At 40.5% G+C, this 20,823-nt stretch overlaps 2 protein-coding genes across 2 annotated transcripts; both read left to right on the top strand.

Moving 5' to 3' along the window:
• Positions 1-319: 319 nt before the first annotated feature.
• Positions 320-6,287, top strand: LOC137786327 (small ubiquitin-related modifier 2-like). The gene is made up of 4 exons (XM_068578142.1): positions 320-421; positions 2,062-2,193; positions 4,398-4,469; positions 4,953-6,287. Exons 1-4 carry the CDS (start codon positions 401-403, stop codon positions 5,013-5,015), a joined length of 288 nt encoding a protein of 95 aa, XP_068434243.1. The 5' UTR covers positions 320-400; the 3' UTR covers positions 5,016-6,287.
• Positions 6,288-6,778: 491 nt separating this feature from the next.
• On the top strand, positions 6,779-16,373 carry LOC137787033 (jupiter microtubule associated homolog 1-like). Its single transcript, XM_068579235.1, has 5 exons — positions 6,779-6,972; positions 9,422-9,561; positions 12,747-12,895; positions 13,563-13,593; positions 15,810-16,373. The coding sequence occupies exons 1-5, from the start codon at positions 6,917-6,919 to the stop codon at positions 15,956-15,958; spliced, it is 525 nt and encodes a 174-aa protein (XP_068435336.1). The 5' UTR covers positions 6,779-6,916; the 3' UTR covers positions 15,959-16,373.
• Positions 16,374-20,823: the final 4,450 nt, after the last annotated feature.

The following is a 20,823-nucleotide window of genomic DNA, read 5'->3' on the forward strand; positions in this document are numbered from 1 at the left end:
TTATAGAGTTAAAATAAAAATAACACAATAATAAGTGCAGTAAGTGTAATGTTCTGTACACAGATAATGACTGAAGACTGATGAGAGGTCAGTAGTGTGAGAAGGTTGATGTTTAGGGATAACTGAACCTGTACAATCTCTACAACAAAAGGAAAAACATAGCTGTGCGCGTGCATGTGGTGCTGGAGTTCCCCTGTAACGCGCATTGGGACTCTCCCGCCCATGTCCAGACTGCGCTTTCATGCACGTGATTACCTGTAGCCATTCAGAGCCCGGCACTGTGGACGCGCACCAGCGCGTGATCGCGCACGCTTGGTTCGAATCATTTAAAATGGAACGTGTACGTGCGCGCACCCGTATTCTTTGTGTGGCAGCGTAGAGAAGCGCCAAAAGAGTGACCATGGCTGATGAAAAACCAAAGGTGAGTATCTTCACATTGTATCAAAATACTCGTTTGTTTCACCAGATCTGTGTCATAAAGGCTCAGAGAAAAAAGTCAACATGTTCTGTTTCAGATTGATAAAGTTGAGAGCTAAATTTCAACTACTATCTATGCCTACTTTGATAGACCGGAAGGTTTGTGAACGCGCATTCAAAGGCGCGCAGATCCCTTTCTGCTTGAGCACACAGCCAACCAGCGGGTGTCTTCCTCACTGGCTCAATGTTGTTACTTGTGTGCGAGGCAAAGAGAGAGAAAGACAGAGTGAATGGCTCATGATGTTGATAGCGTGTGTGTGTGTGTTTCTATTTGATGCTACTTTTGAATTGTACTGCACTACATTTCAGAGGGAAATATTGTACTTTTTACTCCACTCCATTTGTTTGACACATTAGTTACTGTGCAGATTCAGATTATCAATATAAACAACAAATCAACTAATGCATTATGATATACTATTATGGATTTGGTTTCCCAGCAGTAAATTAAGTCCAATTAGCTCCACTTCTACCAGCTGCAACATTAAAGGGATAAACACAATATAATGCATCAATGATGCTTACCATCAGGCAGAGGTCTATCCTTGGTCCATTGCTGTTTACTTTATATTTAAATGACATAGTTCTTCCTAATCAATACTTTGATGTCCATTTGCTTCGTCGATGATGCGATTTCATATGCCCCAGGCTCTACTCCCTCCCGGGCTCTGACTCAGTCTTCCTTTGATCCTTTCCAACTATCACTGCAATCACATACTGGTTTTATATACAGAAAAAAACAAGTCCACCAGGGATACCAACTTTACTGCCATCAATACTTGATATGGCACATTGTTCCGAGTGAGTCTTTGGATTGACAGCAGACTTTTTATTCAAGATTCATACTCAACATTTGACTAAAATTCTTAAGTTCATGACTTTTGCTTATGACAGAGTATTTTTACACCATAGTTTTACTACTTAAGTTAAAATCTCAATTTGTCTTCCACCGCTGCCGGCTGTGGCAAGTTATACTAAGACATGAATTTGAAAGGTGCTGGAACATAATGTAATCAAAGGGAAAAAGTATCCCGGGACAGATTTGAAAGTTTACTCGATTTAAATTTTATGGAAATTTGTAAACCTCTTGGTACAGAGTGAATCAATTATTGAATTACATTAATGCAAAATGATTTTAAATGTTATGATATTTGCTACATCGTCTGCAACGGCTTATAAGTCAACGACACTATAGACGTGTGGCCGAGTAGAAGGTTTCTCAGTCAAACCGGATCCCAGAGCTCTATTGTCTCGCAGTAAAATCATACAGTCTTATTTCCTTAATGACAGGTTGCTCCTGTTCTCAGTTGCTCTTTATTTAACCACTTCACTGTCGATGTTTCATCTTTTTTTACTAATCAATCACTCATCTTAAAAATGTCAACGATAACGACAAAGATGATCTGAGATTGCAGCTCTAGGAGGAAAACAAATTATACTAATGTGGAAAAAGCATGCACCTTTGTACATCTGTGAAGCTGTAACCCAGAAATACACTGTTTGTAGTTCATCAAATCTGCATATTCTGGATCGCTGCATGGCTGTGTAAACTGTTTTCTTTCCCTCTCTGACTTTATCAATCAGGAATCAGTCAAGACAGAAAGCAACGAACACATAAACCTGAAGGTAGCAGGTCAGGATGGATCTATCGTGCAGTTCAAGATCAAAAGACACACGCCGCTCATCAAACTCATGAAGGCCTACTGCGATAGACAGGTGGGTGGGACTCAATGTCTGCACACAACAACCACAGCTGATTGATTGTGAACACTCAGGATGATGTCATAGGTCTATTTCCTAAACTTTGGGGACAAATCACTGCATTGTATTGATGGATAGATAGTTAATTTATTATTGGACCGAATGCAATTAATTTGATAATAGTTTTCTATAACATGAGGCTGATGACTGTTCTCTAGTGTCTTCTGCCACTTTGTTATTTAAGCTCTTTAATAAAATTCACCCTCAATATCTTCTATTGTTCCCTTATTATTAAGCTGTTTCGCTTTAAAGGCAATTATATCAACCACCACCTAATCAAACCATCACATAATAAAAAAAAATAGGAAACCGTTTTTCTCAATGTATTTTTAAGATTGCATTGTTGTTAGAAACTGTTCTCTCTAGCTTTTTGCAGTCAAAGGGTGCAGCACCTCCATTATTACTCACTATAGTCACACCCTCTGCATGAAATGCATGCACTCTTTTGAATCTTTGTAATATGTCAGGTCTTTTAGGTTACTTGACAAAACTCCTGATGTCTCTTAATACACAATATTTACCACAGTATTCACACTGCTGGGGACCTAGAACAGGCACGCCTAAATGTAATGCAGCTTTTATTCAAGTTTTTTTTAAGCTTTTCCAGCTATGACACATCAACATGTCTGCCAGTAAAAAGCTTATCGGAGCTAAATGTTTTTGGCGAACTGTAGCTGAGAGCTTGTCGTTGTCTTTCCAGCTGTGTAGACAGTGTGGATGAAGGCTTAGGAGAGCTATGTTGCTAAGTTATGCTGCATTTACATCATATGGAAACAATTATTGTAATTGCTTGATGGTTTAAAGCAACGTCTTTGTAGTATGTACATGTTTAATCTTGTTTGAAGACACAAAAGCAGCATTCTAAATAGTGCAACGTGAACCTCAAGCAAACCAGTAGTTATGTCTAGGCAATTTAGTAAAAGTGTGTAACTGTGGTTTTTATTTGACACAAACATTTTAGTTGGCTTTTAGGTCCAAGTCAGGATGTCAGAGGAATCTAGGCTTTGTCTAAAGACGCGTCGCATCCACGCCATCGAGAGACATTGCACTCTGCTGAAAGGTCGAACTTAAATAAAAGCCAGAGCGGCTCACTAAAGAGTTATTCATCATGGTTGTTTCTTTCTCAAAGAGGTATTGTTCATAGTTTCTTGGCGATGTTCCAGTTCTGCTCTATGACATGCAGTCAGGGTTACAAAGTCGATGCAAATCTTTCTTCAATATCTGAACACAGCTGAGGTTTGATAACTTACATTTTGAAGTATCTATATATCCAATACAAAAGCGCAGCCTCTAATATTATTCTGTATCTGAAAGTCAAATGCGGAAACTTAACGTTGTCTGTTCCTTTAGGCTGCCGGAAAGAGACATGTTTGTCATGCAGCTCATATTTACAACTACAATGAAAAGCAGATGTTTTTCATTATTTCTTTATTTAGGTTTTACTGCAAGAGAAGGTTTGGCAATATGTTTATATTGCCTTCAAACTTCAGCACTTAATATAAAATACATGCTTTAAAATGTTGTTAATATAATATCTCGAGATTTCCATGAAAACCTCTGGCTTGTGCTATACATTTAAAACATTTGGCTTGTGTCATTGTGTAAGTCATAAGTCATTGTGTTAGAGCTTTATAAATCAAACTACTTCAACTTTAAATCAAACAACTGTTATTTTAATGTTATGTTCGGGTTTTGTGGATTACTTTATTTGGGCATTTGACTCTGGGAGAACGGGTTGTCCTTCTCTCACAAGGTTCCAATGTTTGCATGTCAAAGTGTTCTTAAGCGAGACTGTGAACCCTGAGTATTTGCTGCTACTTCATGTATCATGAAATTCATTATCGTTGGAGAGTTAACTTCATTCGCTTCACTTCACAAGATAACATTTTGAGAAAGTGCTTTGTATTATCTTTGTAAAACGTCGCTCTCGTGTATCAAATAAAAGTCACAGAATCTGTGAAGAAGCGTAATGCCAGCCATCTAACGATGTTCCTCGTGAACGTATGTTTATTTTTATGAACCCTTTGTCCGGCTGTGAAAGGTTCACAGAGATGGTCCAGTCATCTAATTGGCACCGTCTGTGTTCAAATTTATAAAAAGGAATGGGAATAATAAGTCTTTTAATTTACATTCATCACTGTATGTGTTTGTCTCTCCAGGGACTTTCAATGAAGCAAATCAGGTTCAGGTTTGATGGACAGCCAATAAATGAGACAGACACGCCATCACAAGTAAGTGTGAAGCTTTAAGCCGATGTGTTTATACCTAAAACAGACTGAATAGTAAAATACACACACAAAGGGCACCCTGCTGCCTGGAGTTGGTAGTGGGCTCAAACAAGCTTCATACACCTTGTGAAGAAAGGTCCACAAAATGTGCTTGTTATGGCCTCTTATTCGAGGCTGTCTCAATGTTTAATTTTGCCCATGCAAACAACAAATTCAAGTTAGAATCGCGCCCGATCTCATCCCTGAGGCTCATAACATGCAACTGCAACATCATGACACAACATGAGCATGTCCCCTGTCTCTCTCTTTACAATATATCTCCTCTTACAATACAATTGTTGCCTAATAAAGCCAATTAATCTTGGAAAATAAATATACAAGTTGCATGCCAACCAGGTTTGAAATGTAGCAAAGAGATTGCACTGAACCTGAAACTTATGTCATGTGGCACATGTTTGTATAACTTTTTTTTACTTTTCTTAACAGTTGGAAATGGAAGATGAAGATACAATTGACGTGTTCCAGCAACAGACCGGAGGCCTCGTTTAATCAACCGCATGCTTCACCATTTTCCTCCTTAACACAATCAACCTTCCCGGCCCCAAAAAAACCAGTGTCCGCTTCTTCGCAACTTGTACTTTTGTCTCAATTGGTTTCAATGCAGAGGAAGTTGTAATTTCTGTGCGCTACACACAACTGCTGTACAGTATTTTCATGCTTGCCCTTTTTACTGTTCTGTTTATGTACATAAACCACACCCAGGTTTTGTTTGTTCATGCTGTATTGTGGTAGACGTTAAGGACTTCTTCTTGAGGAGGGGCAGACCGATGGAGGGAGAATTAATACAACAGACTTTACTGAACAAATGTTGTTGGGCTAGGCTTGATAAGTGTCCAGAATATCTGTTCTTAAACTGTATGTTATCCCTTAGGGAACCGTTTACCCAGTTTAGGAATGGGGTTGCATTGTCATTTGGTTTCTGTTATCTTCAGAAAACATATTTGATTTTAGAATGTTTCGTATAGTAGTGGATGTGTAACGATATGTTAAATTGTTTTATTCAACCATGCTTCATATTTTGCTTCAATAACGTGGAAAAAAAAATCCCCGTAGGTCTTTATTTGTTTAAAGTCACCAAGTTGGTAATAGATAATGTCTCATTTGCATATTTTAACAGGAAATGTCTGAATTTGTTTTTACCTTGTTTTCCTGTATTGTCTTAAAAATGTATGACATTTTACAATACACGTCTTTGAAGGCAGTTTTCTTCAAATTTGTTTTCTCTCAATCAGTGACCCAGAAATCTCCACTTTAGTAGCACTTGTATACAATAAAGTTGCCACTTTAATTTCTATCTATATTCTGAAAGTTTGCAAAGGAGGGGTTTATTCATCGATAATTCATAGCCAGATTTATAGAACATTGTATTCCTATAAACATGGTAAAAATGATCGCTTTCTCATGACAGTATTTTCTGATTTATAGAGTGATGCAAAGAGATATAAAACTGTAAAAACCTTTGACTCTTAATGTGTCACGATGAAAGAAGAATTTTGAACCTTGCTTTATTCAATGTTCAGATTTCTGTTGAAATATATGCAAATGTTCCCATATTTATGAAGATAATACTAATTTGCATATTTAAAATAATTTTACAGAAAACTTGTGATACAAATAAAGGATTGCCTTACTATAAATAATCAATGAGGGAAGTTGTATGTTGATATATATTAGTTAAACATTTTTACCTTATTCACCTGGGATGTCTCCCCTTATATACAGATATAAAGTATATAATCTGTATTGCCTGTATTAAGATGCTTGTCAAAATAAAATTCTTGTTAAAATAAAGATATCGTCTTTTTGAAACTTCCACTTATTTTGGCTGGTTTTCCAGTGTGGTTGTTGAACCCTCTTTTGGGTAGAAATGCATAAAAAATATTACAATACATTTCTAAAACTATGACAAGGCTTGTCCACATAACATAACACAAGATAGTTGACCCAATATTTTCTAAATAGCTTGAGGTCAAAGTTCTCTGCGCTTTTATTTACCCTGACATAGCAGTTTGAAATATTTTGCAGAATGTCATGATCAATGCTAATAGCGGTAAAAAAAAATTAAAAAAATGTAAAAAGCCTTGAGGGCTGTGGACTGAACACTGACATGAAGCCGAGACCTGCCACCAACAAGAGAGGCGATCGCTGAGGTTCTGTCCAATGAGAGAGAAGTTCTGTGATGTTCTAGCCAATCATAGCGGGTCGAACGCTGGTGGGCTGGGTCTCGTGGGCTGGCACCGCAGAACCAGCGGATCTGGTCGCCGTTATGCTTTTCAGTGTCGGGTGGAGTCTACATCCCGTCGCAGCTCTGCGGGGAAGGAGGAGCACTGTCTTTATCAATTTCTCATCGACTATCTGTCTCCGCCAAGGCGTTGAAATACTCCTTAACGATGACGACGACAACCAACTTTACAGGGATGGAACCCGGTTCTAAAAGCAGTTCCAGGTAAGAAAAAAGAGCTGAAACCCCTTTTCGCGGAGGAACAAAAGAAGTGTGATGCGGACGAGCCTGTCGGCTAGCAAACGCCTCTTTTCTGCGTTTGCTTGAAGGCAGCCAGCTTCCCAACGTTAGCCCCGCTGGTCGGCTGGATTTAGCAAAACTGTCACATAGTCTTGCTAATTAAGTTAATCTTATTGGGTGGCTGAAGCACCGCGTACTCTTTATCCAAACCAAGTTAGTTGGGTTAGCTAGTTAGTCAGGTTAGCCTGACTGAAAGACTAACGTCAATTAGACATGCGGGTTTAAGGAGAAGGAAGACATGGTCAGAGCGACCATTACTAACGTTAACCCGTCTGCTTTAACGGTGGTTGAAGCTAAATAACTTTTTTTGTGTAGTTGTTAAAGTCCCCTGCACCTTTCCTGCGATGATTTTCTAAATGTGCCGATCTTCGGATTTGCTTGCTGATAATGTAACTCTAACCAAATATGTTGACTGTTTTTTTTGGAGCAATAGGATAAAAAAGAAAAGTGTAACGTTAAAAGCTCAGAGGTGAGAATCTGAATGTGTGATTGATTGCAGGAAGAATCGCAGACGACTCATGTCTGCATATGTCATTATCACCAATATGGCTCATTGTTGGTTGGGGCGAATGGAAGTTTGGAGAAACCTAAAAAAATCTCCATTTGTAGTTTCAATAGGCATGTCGACGCTACATTGTCTGACGAATGCTATCTGTTATATCTTGATATTTCTGGGGGAGTGGGGGAATAAAAACCCACCTCAAGAGGGCCACTCATCCTCCAAGCACGCAGCCATGGCTTTCCAGTAAGTGATGCGTCTCGTCTGGATTCATTCCTGCCCCTTTGCAGTGAAAACAATGCAGAGAAAATGCCGTTTTTGTTTACGGCTGTCTCAATAATGGGTCATGGTTTTAGGGCGTATAATCCTGAGTTTTGAGGAACACTTTTGCTATTAGCCGTTGCTTAGTGAGCATGTCAAATCTCGGTCAGTCATTAATCGTTTTGAAGTCGCATGCTGTTTTCGGATGATGCGAGGCCTAGGGTGGGGGCTTTGCGCTAGCTAAGCCTGAAAATCTTCCTTAGCTCTTTGCTTTTGCTCCTTAAAGACCTTTTTACCAGCTGTTGGTCATTTCTGATGCTACATGACCAAAGGGATCCGTACTGCAGCTACTTGAGCAGAATTAAGCTAAAATCTTTGTAGGCCATCAAAAGCCTCCCACCCTTCCTTATCAGACGTGCCATCTTTGGCTTTGAGCTCAGCTATAGCTGCTCCATCTCCACCGCCCTGCAGCTGCCCTCCAGCTCCTGCACATTAATGCCATTTCATCGATATTATTTGCAGTTTCATTTTAGGGTGGGGTCCGCTGCCAGGCAGTTAAAAGCTTTTCCCCCATCGCAATCCGTGTGGAAAGCATGAGCTCATCCTCCAGCATGAGGTGAAGTCTGGTTTAGGCATTACTGTCACAGCCGCGTGCCAGGAGCACGAGTGTGTGTGTGTGTGTGTATATATACAATAATTGATTTATAAAATTCACGCCAATGCAGTTGCTTTCTTTGTAGTTTTTGCTTTGAGAGCAGAGTTGTTTTTTGGACTCCATCTGCCCGCCTGGTCCTTTGGACAGCTGCATGAGTGTCAGCTGGTGGCTTCAGGGACTCTGAGGAGAGGAGAGTTTGCTGGAAAAACAGGGAGGGGTCAAGCAGGGGCTCTGCAAACACACCCGTTTTTGTTGTCCACCCCAACTGTCCTTCAACACAGCAAGGAAAAGCGGTTTCCCAACTCATTATCGTGTCCCTTTTGTTCAGTTTGTGGAAGGAATGTCGGTGGATATTCCACTTTGTTTACCAAGCATTGGTCTGCATGCAGCGTTTTTATATTGTTCTAGAAAGGTCCATTTATTAGGTAATCTAGATTAGCTGTGTACATCAGACTTTTCACCTCTATTTTGTAATGTTGACCCAGAAGGGGCATCAAGTTTGATTTACTCATTCAATAATTGAATTACAATGCAACCAGGAACGGACACCAACCCCTCGTGTGTCACTGCAAAGGAATCTGCACTGAGGAGAGGCTGCAGCTAGCCAGCTACGCTCTTTGATTATATGTGACTGGAGTCAGCTGCAGGGCAAAGATTGTCTGACAGGCTGACAGCCGGGGCTTAGAGAGCGGAGACGTTGCTGGTTGCCTGTGTGTTTTGTGTGTGTGCGCTATGTTTATAAAAGGGTTCGGGTGGAGTAAGGAGAAAGCTGCAAGTAGCTTTAGGCATCCTGATGTTATATTTGACTATCGATTTTTTTATTTTTTTATTTGCGCTGTGCAGCTGATCAGCGGCATGTGACATGAAGGCCTTGTGTTTTAGGTTGGCCTGACTAGTGGGGGATGGTAGCACAATGTCAATCAAATGATATTATGACCCCATTATTTGTTGTCCCTTAGGGTACTACGACCGCCGGGTGGAACATCCAGCATTTCCTTCGGCACAGACGATGATTCAACTCCCCGCAAGGACAAGATGGTCTCCAACATCTTTGCAGAACCTGAAGACCTCCATGCTCATCGGAGGAACAATCCACCCAGTAATTCAATCTATCATTCGGTTCACCCCATCTTGATTAATTTTCCATGTGACAATACCAGAGGACTGAAACAATAGGGTTTATATTTCCAAGATAACATTAACAGTTGTTTGAGTTTGGCATGTTGAGCATGGAAAAGATACAAATTAGAGTTTTATTAAGTATTTTTCCGTTTAGGATGTCAGAAAGAACATCCCACAAGTGAAATAACCAAGAAGCCCTGGCGTACTGGGATAAGGGTAATTTGAAGCTAGACTTTGTTAGATGGGGATGAGGATCAGCCCTCACTGGAAAGAAATAGGTCAGTTAAAATACGTGTCAGTTGGTGAAACTGTGTGGCCCTTTCTAGACAAAAGGGAAGTTTTACTTTGGGTCCATGAGAGGCAGTCAAATGTAGCAGTAGGCGACACGATTCAGCAATTTAACTGACTACTGAAGTGTCAAGGTCACTGCAAACATACGGCCAGTGGGGCCTGCATGAATGTATTCTGACATTATTCTCGCAGTATGTTGATGATTAATGTGGTAAAGCTTCAGCCAAGCATAATTCACTCATCTTAAGTATGCGTTATCCCTATTGCTTATATTTAAGGATGAGTATTTGTAGCCAGCTACAGTCGAGGAAAGGAGATTCACTCCCCACAGAAGTAGGCTTCCATTTCTGCTCGAGGCAGTGGAGTTACTCACAAGCCAGTGATCACTTGTCTTCACACTGGTCACTCTGTGGGGAACAGTTTATATGATGTGTCATGTTCTGTGGATAATGAAGAATTTACCCTAAAAACCTTCATTCATTCTCTGACTTTATGGACAGCAGCTGGGGACAGTACAAGCCAGCGTTTCCTGCTTGCATTGTTCCTCTTGGGTTTAAGTCAAGTTCACAGGAGCCTTATTATAGTTTTCCCAATTTAACGGATACAACTGGATGACGATAATTGTTCCTGCCTAAATGAGCATGATGTATTACTATAACAGATTTTGTAAGCATTGTGAAATCTGCCTGGCCTGCCTGTGAACTCAGAGTGTAGATGAACAGGCTATCCTGAGCAGATCCTCTTTAAGTATGGATACTTGGGTATGAATGAATGAATATTAAATGGTAGACTTGGCCTCAGATAATTTCCTGTTTTCTCTGCATCATCGGTAGGCCTCGCGTTGAATCCATCTACCTGCTATTTCGCCGATAGAAATAAGCTCTTGATTTTCACCAACATATCTTCTCTAATAAGGGGCCTCCTAGTGTCGTCACAGTGTCACTGAGTGACCTCAATGACACTGCCACAACTTGCCGAGCACTAACCATTGCACACGACCCCTGCCACCCCCTCAACCGTGCTTCATGCTTCTCCCCTCTGGCAGAAGATACTTGCTTTGGGAGGAGTTGTGTGCCTTCGGCCATTAAATGCTTTAAGCAGCCTGAGCACAGTGAGAGACTTGTGTTAATGTTGTTGTTTGTTTATATCCTGTGTCTGAGTATTACTTGTTTTCAGAGTTTTTGCACGAACTGTAAAAGCATATTTTCTATTTAGGGGACAATTAAGAATTATTTGGTATCAGACATTTCTTTAATAGGGATTATTCCTTTAAAAAATATTCCAATAAAAAAATGTTCACACGAAGATCTGTGACTTGAGTGGCAAGGGCATTATTTTTTTAAATTTATTTTAGTCACAAACATAGAAACATCTCAAGTTATCTCATACAAAAATTACAACTGTAAAATGTGCAATAAATAAAAACATATGTTCCTGTTGAAGTAGATTCTGTGATCGTTTGTAATGTTGTCTTACGAAAAGGCGTGAAGTTGTTCAAGAGTCCTCTTTCGATAATTTGATCAATACAGTTTGATAAATGTTGGGGTGATGGCAGAAACCATAGAAAGTGATATCTCAAAATCTGTAAATTAAGCTACGTAGAAAGTATGTTTTGGTGATTTGGAAGCTGCCGGCGGTATGAAGCAGATTTTTATTTGTTTAATCTTCTGAGTTATGACCGTCAATTCAGCTGTAGGAATGTTCTGATATTATGTTCATGCTGACATATAAGCATAGTGTTAGTCGGAGCCTTTGGCAGGTTGTTTTTTTAGGGTTTTCAGATACCAGAGCTGTTGGTTTGCTCAAGTGCTCTCAGCGTCAGACCACACGAGGAGCTCTCTGTAATCAGAGAGGCCGCTGAGACCAGCAGCAGCATGGATGCTCTTCCTGCCTTCAATCATGTTTGTCCAATGAAGTTAGTGCCATCATGCATTTATATCTCGGACCCAGGAGATCTATAAGGCTAAGTAGAAGGATATGTGTTGTAGTAATGATAACATAATGCATCACTGTGCAGCCGATGAATCTGGTTTAATCGTCTTCCATTTGCTGTCCACATAATTGATCGGAGCCAGCGATGAAGGAGGTCTTGTTCAGTGATTGAGGCTTTTCAACAGAGCTGATTCACTTCACTCCATTAACAACAATGGCCACTCCCACGCTTCTGCAGCAGCCGTTGTTCCCCTGATGACAAAGACGGTCTGTCCCCTCCCTGGCCCTCTGGGCTAGAGCTGGGCTGTTACCTTATGTGGCTTTAGTTCCCCACAGTGTGCCAAACACTGGGTTTTAATGCTCTTTCTGCTAAAGGAGAATACAGGCGCGATAGGGTTATGTGAGTTTTGGCAACCATGTCGTCTGCCTGGAAGTGTTCCACTATGTTTCTGTTGCAGACGCCCAATCGGCTTTGGGGATGTTTTCTGTTGGTTCTCAGTGATTTTTGTCTCATGCTTTTTTAGTGAAATTCCATCATAAAGCTGATGTTTTCTCACAAATCTGACAAGATGAATCTTTTTTTGGTGAGCATGTCTGCCTCGTGCTTTAGAAACATCGGGGTCTGGCTGTAGCTAATTGGATTAGTGTCCATATGGTATGACTCTGCTGCTTTGAAGCCTGAGTCATGTTTTGTCTTTTGTTTCCTGTCTATCTTCAAAATAATCAAATAAAATAGGCTTTTAGCTCATGTTTGTTCTGTGTTTTCCCCTTGACATGTTTTTTTCTTTTCCAAATCAATGCTGTACAGATTGTAAAGCCCTTTACGGGCATATCTGTGATAATGGACAATATAAATATAATTAACCGAACTTGACTATTACGCTCTGATCAGTCTTTAATTAATTGGTTGCTCTATCCATCTGTCTCTTACCTTCCCAGCTGGGGAAGCTGCAGGAACCCTGTGTGGGGAACCCTCAGCCCCACTTAGGCGATGCCAGCAGCCTCTTCTCTTCCCCAAGAACCCAGAGCCGGAGCTGATCACCATCCACAACTCTGGGGCCGCATTGGTCTGGAACCAGAGACGAGAGGTACCGCTCACTTAGTCTGACAGACGCTGTTTCCAAAACAGAGCCACAGCCTAGTTGGGGGCTGAAAAGCACAGTTATAGATTAAATATAATTCTAAACAGTTCAGTGGAAAATGCATTGGGGGATGAATGACTTAATCCCTCTATTTGAAACAGACCCAGGATGTTGTTTGATCGATGTTCTCCCCTGACATTTGTAATCCCTGCAGAGGTTTAATTTTTCATCTGGGAATGTGCTCATCTTCACTTACTGACTTGTGGAATTTTATATTTGAGCAATTTAAATGAGGCGTAAAGACAGTGAAACAGGGTGTTCATTACTGGTGGTGTAACGGACATGTGAACTGTGGATCAATTACACAGTTTAACCATCTTGATGCTTTACACGGACTTCAGACGGATGTAATAATATTCTGTGTTCTGCGTACCAGCCGTTTTTAACAAGACAACAACAGAATCGACTGTTAACAAAAAATGTTACCGTGGCATCTTTAAAAGTTATATTTGTTTCCTTATTCTTTCCAATCCATGACTCAAAACCGTGATCAGCTGTGTCTGTCGCAAAAAAAAATCCACTACCTCTTGGAGCACTTTCTCATGAAAGTAAAAACATTCTGATTGGTTCAGTGAGGATATCTGATATCTTTTGTATTTTGTTTTTATTGAAGGTTGAAAATGGCCAAGAACCAGCAAATACTGGTGAGTATCCTGAACTCTTGAACCGTGCATAAAGAAGCCTGTAACTTTTTCTCATAATGTCAAAACAGCAGTGCATGACTTAGATTATTCAGTGAATAGCTCCGTGCTCGATCGGGTAATTCCACTTTCACTGCCCCCAAAATATCTGGCGCTGCTTACATCCATTACTGTTTTTCTTAAAGATACAATACACATGTTCTCCTTCTCTAAGTCAACATCACATGATCTCTTTGATGTGGTTTCTCCCTGTCATGATGGTGGGATGGTCTGTAGTCAAGCAGCTGTTCTTTGATGGCAGGCTTCACTTAGTATGAAAAGCTTTTTATTAACCTCCAGGTGCATGTTTGTAAGAGTGTCTGCTGCTCAGATAATGGAGGGTTTTAACACACATCTGAGTGTTTAGAAATATAAGCTCACTAATTTACCCTGTTTTCGAATGTGATCGGAATGTGTGTGTGTGTGTGTGTGTGTGTGTTCGCGCTTTGAAGTATATATTACAATAGAAATATTAAGGACTTAAGTCAAAGTGAAGCTAAGCTGCTTCCTGACATATTGCTTTGCATGGAGCAGCCAGGAGAGGAACCAGACGTACGGACATATTTATGGGGCGTGGCACAAATGTGTGCTGATGTTTTGAATGAGTTTGCGGCCGCAACCTGTGCGTCTGATTTACCAAGACGTCAGCTCTAATTATGGACGTCAGCTATAATTATGGTATTATAATCTTTAGCATATTTCTAATAAGTAATGTAAGTCAATAAACAGAGATGAAGGGATGTAAGACAAATCAAAGACCCACAAAATACACACAATGCTGAGGTAAATAAAGCTAAGTAGATTTTCACATCAAATTGTTTGAAGTTTAATGAACACAAATCACAATTTACCATCCTGCATGACAGTTATCAGATGTTTGTTTCATTAATAAAAGTTTTGTTTATTATAATCTGATTTTAAAAGTCTTTTTCAATGCAGGTTTCTTTCTGGCACTTCAACTTTCTTTGCGGTTCTTAGAAATCCCAAATGCTCTGTTTGCCCTGTGCGAATGTTTCCCAGTGGAGCGTCACTTCAATGAATCCAGAAAAATACTTGATTATCATCTGTTCCCATGTTTCCTCCTGAAATAATAAAGTGTGGAGAAAAAGGTCCACCTTGCCAGCACTCATCAAATAATGCAACTCCATCCTTGTGCGTCTGATAAATACACCACACACACACACACACGTTTGTGGAAGATTTCTTCGTAAATCTGTCCGGTAGAGTTCTCATAATGAGCGTCTGGATGCACATTGTGTAGTCCTGAAGTCTTGTAAAACATTGAATGCAGTCATCACAGCAACCACTCGCTCCAATGTCGAGCCGAGAATATTTGAGTGTCCATTACGCTTAAAAGAAGATTTTTCGAATCAGTGTTGCCCTTATTTGTGACATTTAAGTTAAGTCCTCTTGACTGTGCAAATCCGACAGTCATGCAGGCACTAATGGACAACAAGAGCCTGCCGCTTCAGCTCTGGCATCATCACAGACCTGGCGATAGTCAAAATGTTAAGACCAGAGGCTGCCTTGTTGGCATTTGTAAAAACATGTTAAATGTTATTGTATTCTAGATTTATTATACATTTCAAAGAAAAATGCACAGTAATTTTGCAGCCTCTATGATTCACAGCTAAAAGATGCTTAACCCAGATGAAGCTAGCTAGGGAGACAGCGACGGCTAGATTAAAGTGTTTGCTGCAAGCAGTTGAAATTCTATCAATTTTCATGAACAAATATCTTGGTTGATAAGTTTGTTATCCCACAAATAAAGCTGCAACTAAAGATTTAAATGGAGCAGTAACTGCCTTCTCAGATATTGACTTGTGGAATTCATGCTCATGTGGTTAAGCTTGTTTTAAATCACATATTTACATGTTAAAAGGTGAATCGATTATATTATTGTATTGTTATATTAATACATGTATGGTGATGGTATTTCAAAGGCAGTGTGCCATTTTATAGGTCTCATCTATGATCTCTAATGGTGTTTGTTCAAAAAGCATCAAATGGAAGCATTACATCCTCTGAAACCTTTTCTCCACATCAGCTCCTTGAAAGGATGAAAGCTCTCTGCCGTTGTTGGGCCGAACTGTCGAGTACATTTAGTTTCTTTTTCTTCTGCTGTAGTTGGTTTGTTTGACCGCGATAAACATGGTCGTGTCTCTGCGTTGCACCTGCAGATCATCCCGACAATGCGGAGGCGGAGTCAGAGGAGCAAGAGCAGCCGAAGGAGACGACACAGCCCTCTGCCCCGTCGGGAGATGTCAACGCGGCCACAGGCGGCCGAAGAAACCCACCCGGTGGCAAGTCCAGCCTCATCCTGGGTTGAGACCACTTGTTTTTTTTTGTTTTTTGTTTTTCCATTTGAACGCTTTTTTATTTTTTAAAAGATAAAGACCCCTCCACCACTCTCTTCCTCATCAACCTGTCACCTTCTTCCCTATTTCACATGCACTCACCGCCGTCGCATCCATGGACCCCCGTGTCCTCTTCCTCCACCCTCCAAACCTTTTGTTTTGATCCTTTTTTCTATTAAAATAAGAAAACTGTTGACAAAAGCACTTTATGTATCTCTCTCTTTCCCCTTCTTCCATTTCAGCCCATCCTGTAGTGCATCGCGCCTGCTGGGAAAGGCATGACGTTTAGCTTGTCCTTCATTCTTCCCTGTTGTAAATGCTAAAGGAAAAAAATAATTAAAAAGATTTGATGCGTGGATTTCTAAATACAATAAAGATTGATATGAATTTTTTGTGTTTTTTTTTTTCTTTTTTTTTTTCCCTTTGTCGTGCAATGGTATCGAAATATTTGACTTTGACAACTTAAATACTGCAGTTAGTTTAGTGGGCATCTACACAAAATAGTGTGAAGTTACAAAAAATGTCGACAAATGTTCTCCATTTTAATTTTCACGTGTATAAAGAGTTCAGCAGAATAATATTTAGTACAGTTGAAGGAAGACTGAATGGTGCGGACTGGACTGGAGTGTGACTGGAGATCTGCCCGGACAAAGTAATCACAAAAGCCGCCGCCAATTCTGCCAAAAGAGAAACTGCATGTCTTGTCATGACATCACACGCTGGATATTTGGCTCTCTGTGCGGTCTGATTTAAGACCGGCGTTGCATTTTATTGAAGTCGGATTCAAAAGGTGAAGTTATTCACACAAGATGTAATGTTACTTCTGAAACAACCTTCAGCAGCGCTCCACAAAGATGGCTTTATTTGGAAAGACTTGTCAAAGTCTGAGTTTATTTGCATGCAGTACAAATGATTCTTTTTCTTTTTTTCATCTCAAATAGTTAGAGAGCATAGTTAAATGTTATTTTGAGACCGTATCTTGGAGTTATTCCTTGACTCCGAAGCAAATAGTGGTGAATCATGACAATTAGCTTGTTCGCATCCCTATTTGACAAGTTTTTTTAGTTACGCAGATATGTGACAAATTAATAAAAATTGAATCTCATCCTTTTGCTTCTGAAAGACAGTTCTCTCATTATTGTGACACATTGGCACATTAGAGATATGGCCACCTATATTTGATGCATTAATGCAACTAATACATTCAGCTGTTACAGCCTTGCGGATGCCAGGAAGCTCCTACATATTTATCTTAGCACTAATAATAGCATGGACGCTAAACTGACTGAGTAGCAGAGACAGGGGTGATTATCATAGAAATACAACCCCAGGAAGTAACTCTTTATACATGTTCAATGCCTCAGTCGGGTTCTTGAACCAGTAAATCTATCCAGCTGAGATGAGACTGAGACTTGCATATCCATCAGTCCTGGTTGGGGTAAAATGCCCCCCAAAAAAAAAAAGGGGCATCCGATACAAAAAGATCACTTCTGATAAGACCCCCAAATCTGATTATAACTCTGCGACTTTTGTCTGAACGCCTGTATTGTTGCCTCTTTGTAAGCCTCTTACTGTGAGGCCGGAGGATCGTCTTCCAGTCGCACTCTTTAGAAATAACTGGGGGTGACAGGTCGTCTGAACCAGAGCATCCCAGTCCTCTTCCTGTGCCCACCGTGGGCTTTCCACTATATTCTGCTCCACACGTCTGCAACCGTAGCTTTCCTCTCCCCCTCCTGAGCTACAACTCCAGCTCCCTCACAGCCTGCGAAGAGTGCTGTGGCACGGCGGTGCGTTCAGGTCCTCGTCTGCTGTGAAAGGCATGCAGAGGTCATCCAAGATCAAGAAAAGAACTTCCGGCTCTGGAGACACGCCAGGACGTTGGGAGGGCAGTCAATGGAGGCTTGTTCCTGTTAAGTGCTGCACCCACCAGGGAAAGTCCTGTGCCTTTTAATATACCTCAAAACACCGAGTCAGAATGGACCTCTGCTGCTTTTCCTTCTGTATAAGACCCAGTGTTCCGAAAGCTTAGTCTACTTTCTCTGGAGCAAGCAAATGCAACTCTGCAGCTTGCTCTGGTCTCCAGGTCAACAGCTAATCAGTACAACCACATTAGAAACAGACTATTTTGTCTATCCCTCTTGATCATCCTACTAATCTTTCTAGAGAGACGGGAGATTAACATTTTCCTCCCCCGCCGGCCATATGCCAAGTTATTTAACCGATGTCTGTGATTAATGCGTTAGCCCCCCCCCCCCACCCCTTCCCCTCTCCGTGCTCATTTGCACGGTCCGTGTATTGACAGAGCCATGATACCACCTGCACTCCAGATGAGGCCCTGCGTGTTCCCAGGAGATCTCTGAAGGGGGAAAAGGATGTGCGAGCGTGGAAATGAGGTGAGTCATCTCTGAGGGACATTGCAAGCAATTAGACAATAATCAATAATTCCAGTCAGGCCCTGACTCAGCAATGGAGGAGAAAGGATGATTGCATGAGGAAATACACTATTAATGTGTTGCACAGTATCCGGAGGACAGCGGTGCTTCTCTACTGCGAAGCTTCAACCATAGTAAATGATATTGTTGTATGAAGAAATAATCTGTCCTCTCTGGGAGCGCAAACAGAGCCTCCGGATTGTCTCGCAGTCTCACAAATACAAGGCTTTCCACCCACCAGGAAGCTCTGGTTGTTTCTCTTTAACCGGATGAGACTGGAGCAGGGAGGAGCAGGGGGATGGACGGGGACCTCTTTAAATCTGTCCCAGAGGGGCGCGGAAAGAGCAGCGGGGGTTGGGGGTGTTTTTTTTTTTTTAATTTATCTCCAAAGATGGTGAAAGCCTTTTATTGATGTGATTGATTTTGATGTTTACAATTCTCCCAGGACAGTGACAAGCTAATGGAAGGGGGTTGAGGTCATTTCTGCTTCAAACTGGACGGATCAGCATCTTATGAGACTGAGCAATCGGGACATTACATGATTTTACTGTGTCCTGACGATATGGGAGGATATTTAGTTTGTTGATGCAACAAAAAAAAAGATGCTGTATTTATTTGTTTCGTTGTTTTTAACTCGTGAGTAATTAAGAGACTGACTATTCATTCATTTGAGAATTTATCTCAGGTTTTGATTTACAAAGAGGCTCATGTGTGGACATTTGAACTGCAGGATTGTGCTGCTTGCTCGTAAAAGGTCCACTTCGTCCTCCAGTCCTAATTTTCTTCTTCAGTTTGGAATTAAGCTTGAACAGGACAATTGTTAAATGTTAATTGCTAATCCAGCGAACCCCAATTATAAAATTCTCGTAATCTCCATTATGTTGGGGTGGATGCAGAAATCTCAGCAAGTAAATGAGCATGAGGATGGACAGAAATGTGTTTATTAATTTATTACAATTTTTCTTAAAACAAACTCTTAAATTTGTCTTCATATAGTCAAGTGTAGTTTTGAGATGCGCAGCGCCAGAGAGGTGATTTATCCTCCTATGCTTAGATCTGAAATCATATTCACTCATGCTAATATTATATCCATGCACCCTGTTGTATCCCATATCAGTAAGCACCGTATTAAATGGTTTGTAACACAATTAAACACAGCTTTAGGCCGGATATAAGGTCATTTTAAATGTTTGGTAATATAGAGTATGTCAATAACTCTAAACTCTCTTAAGAATACACATTTTATATTCTTACAACTGTGTTTTTTTATAATGTCATTCATTATTTGTTTGCCTCCAATTATTGGGGCCAGTTTTAGCGTCAAACTGTATTTTCTCTTAGTGGTTAACGTGTCTGCCACTAGAGGGCGACGCAAACTCTGTAACAAAGGCCTCCCACCCTCTGAAGCACTAAACACTGAACTTTGGTGCTAATGTGCTTCCTTGTGTCTGATGCTTCAGGGAGATTTAAGAAAGAACAGTTTAATGTTCAGCTTTCCTTTAATAAGTATGAGTTATGTGACCTCTGAGGAAAATGTGTTTTTTTAAGACTGATAGTCTGTTTTTTGTCAAGATGATAAACTATTTCATGCTCTACGTATATATTATCAATGTAGTTCAGATTAAAGCTGCCAATCTCATATTCTATAAGTAGTTATTTGGTTCTCACACACAAGTTTCACATGTTGTTGCTGGTAGACTTTTGCTCAAGAAACCTGAGGAAATATTTATAACGCTTCCTTGTAAAGCGTTTCCATCTCTGGGATACAATTGCATTTTCTTTTCTTTTTTTTTTTCTCACACCGACCTTTTTACCATCTGTTCATGTCATCCCTGGTGATACTGTGTTCTGAGCCATATTCTGAACCATGGCATTTACTGGCATCATTGCTGTTTGTGATGTACTAAGAATATACTCATCTTTAAACATGAAGTATATTGGAAAGGCATGTTCATCAACACAAAGCCTGTTTAAGGAGTTTAACTATTGGGACAACTAGCTTAATAATAAAGAAAAGCTGTCTTTTTTTTCTTTTTTTTTACCGTGGAACTGGATCTCATCCAGTTGGGTTTCTAGCACTCTGACTGTCATCAGACGTGTTTGATCTTCTTCGCACTGCAGAGGCACTCGTGCAGGCTCTCAACACATACCACCCAGAGATAATATCTTGTGTTATTCTTAGAAGGTGTTCAAGTCAAAATGTCAATCTACACTTCCGCTACGAGCTGTGCTACATGTTTTTTGTTGTTGTTAGAATCAGCCAATCCCACCTTTCAATGCTGTCTGATGACACGTCACCTTCTGAGTGAGTTCCTATCACCTCATCATACACAGCTTCGTGTATGTCACGCACGAGTGGTGGGTGGGTGAAGGCACGATACACATTTTCCTACTGAAGAGTTACA

The sequence above is a fragment of the Clinocottus analis genome, unplaced genomic scaffold (genome assembly GCF_023055335.1).
Source record: "Clinocottus analis isolate CAN_PGR_092001 unplaced genomic scaffold, fCliAna1.0.p SCAF_16, whole genome shotgun sequence".
Classification (NCBI taxonomy): domain Eukaryota; kingdom Metazoa; phylum Chordata; class Actinopteri; order Perciformes; family Cottidae; genus Clinocottus; species Clinocottus analis.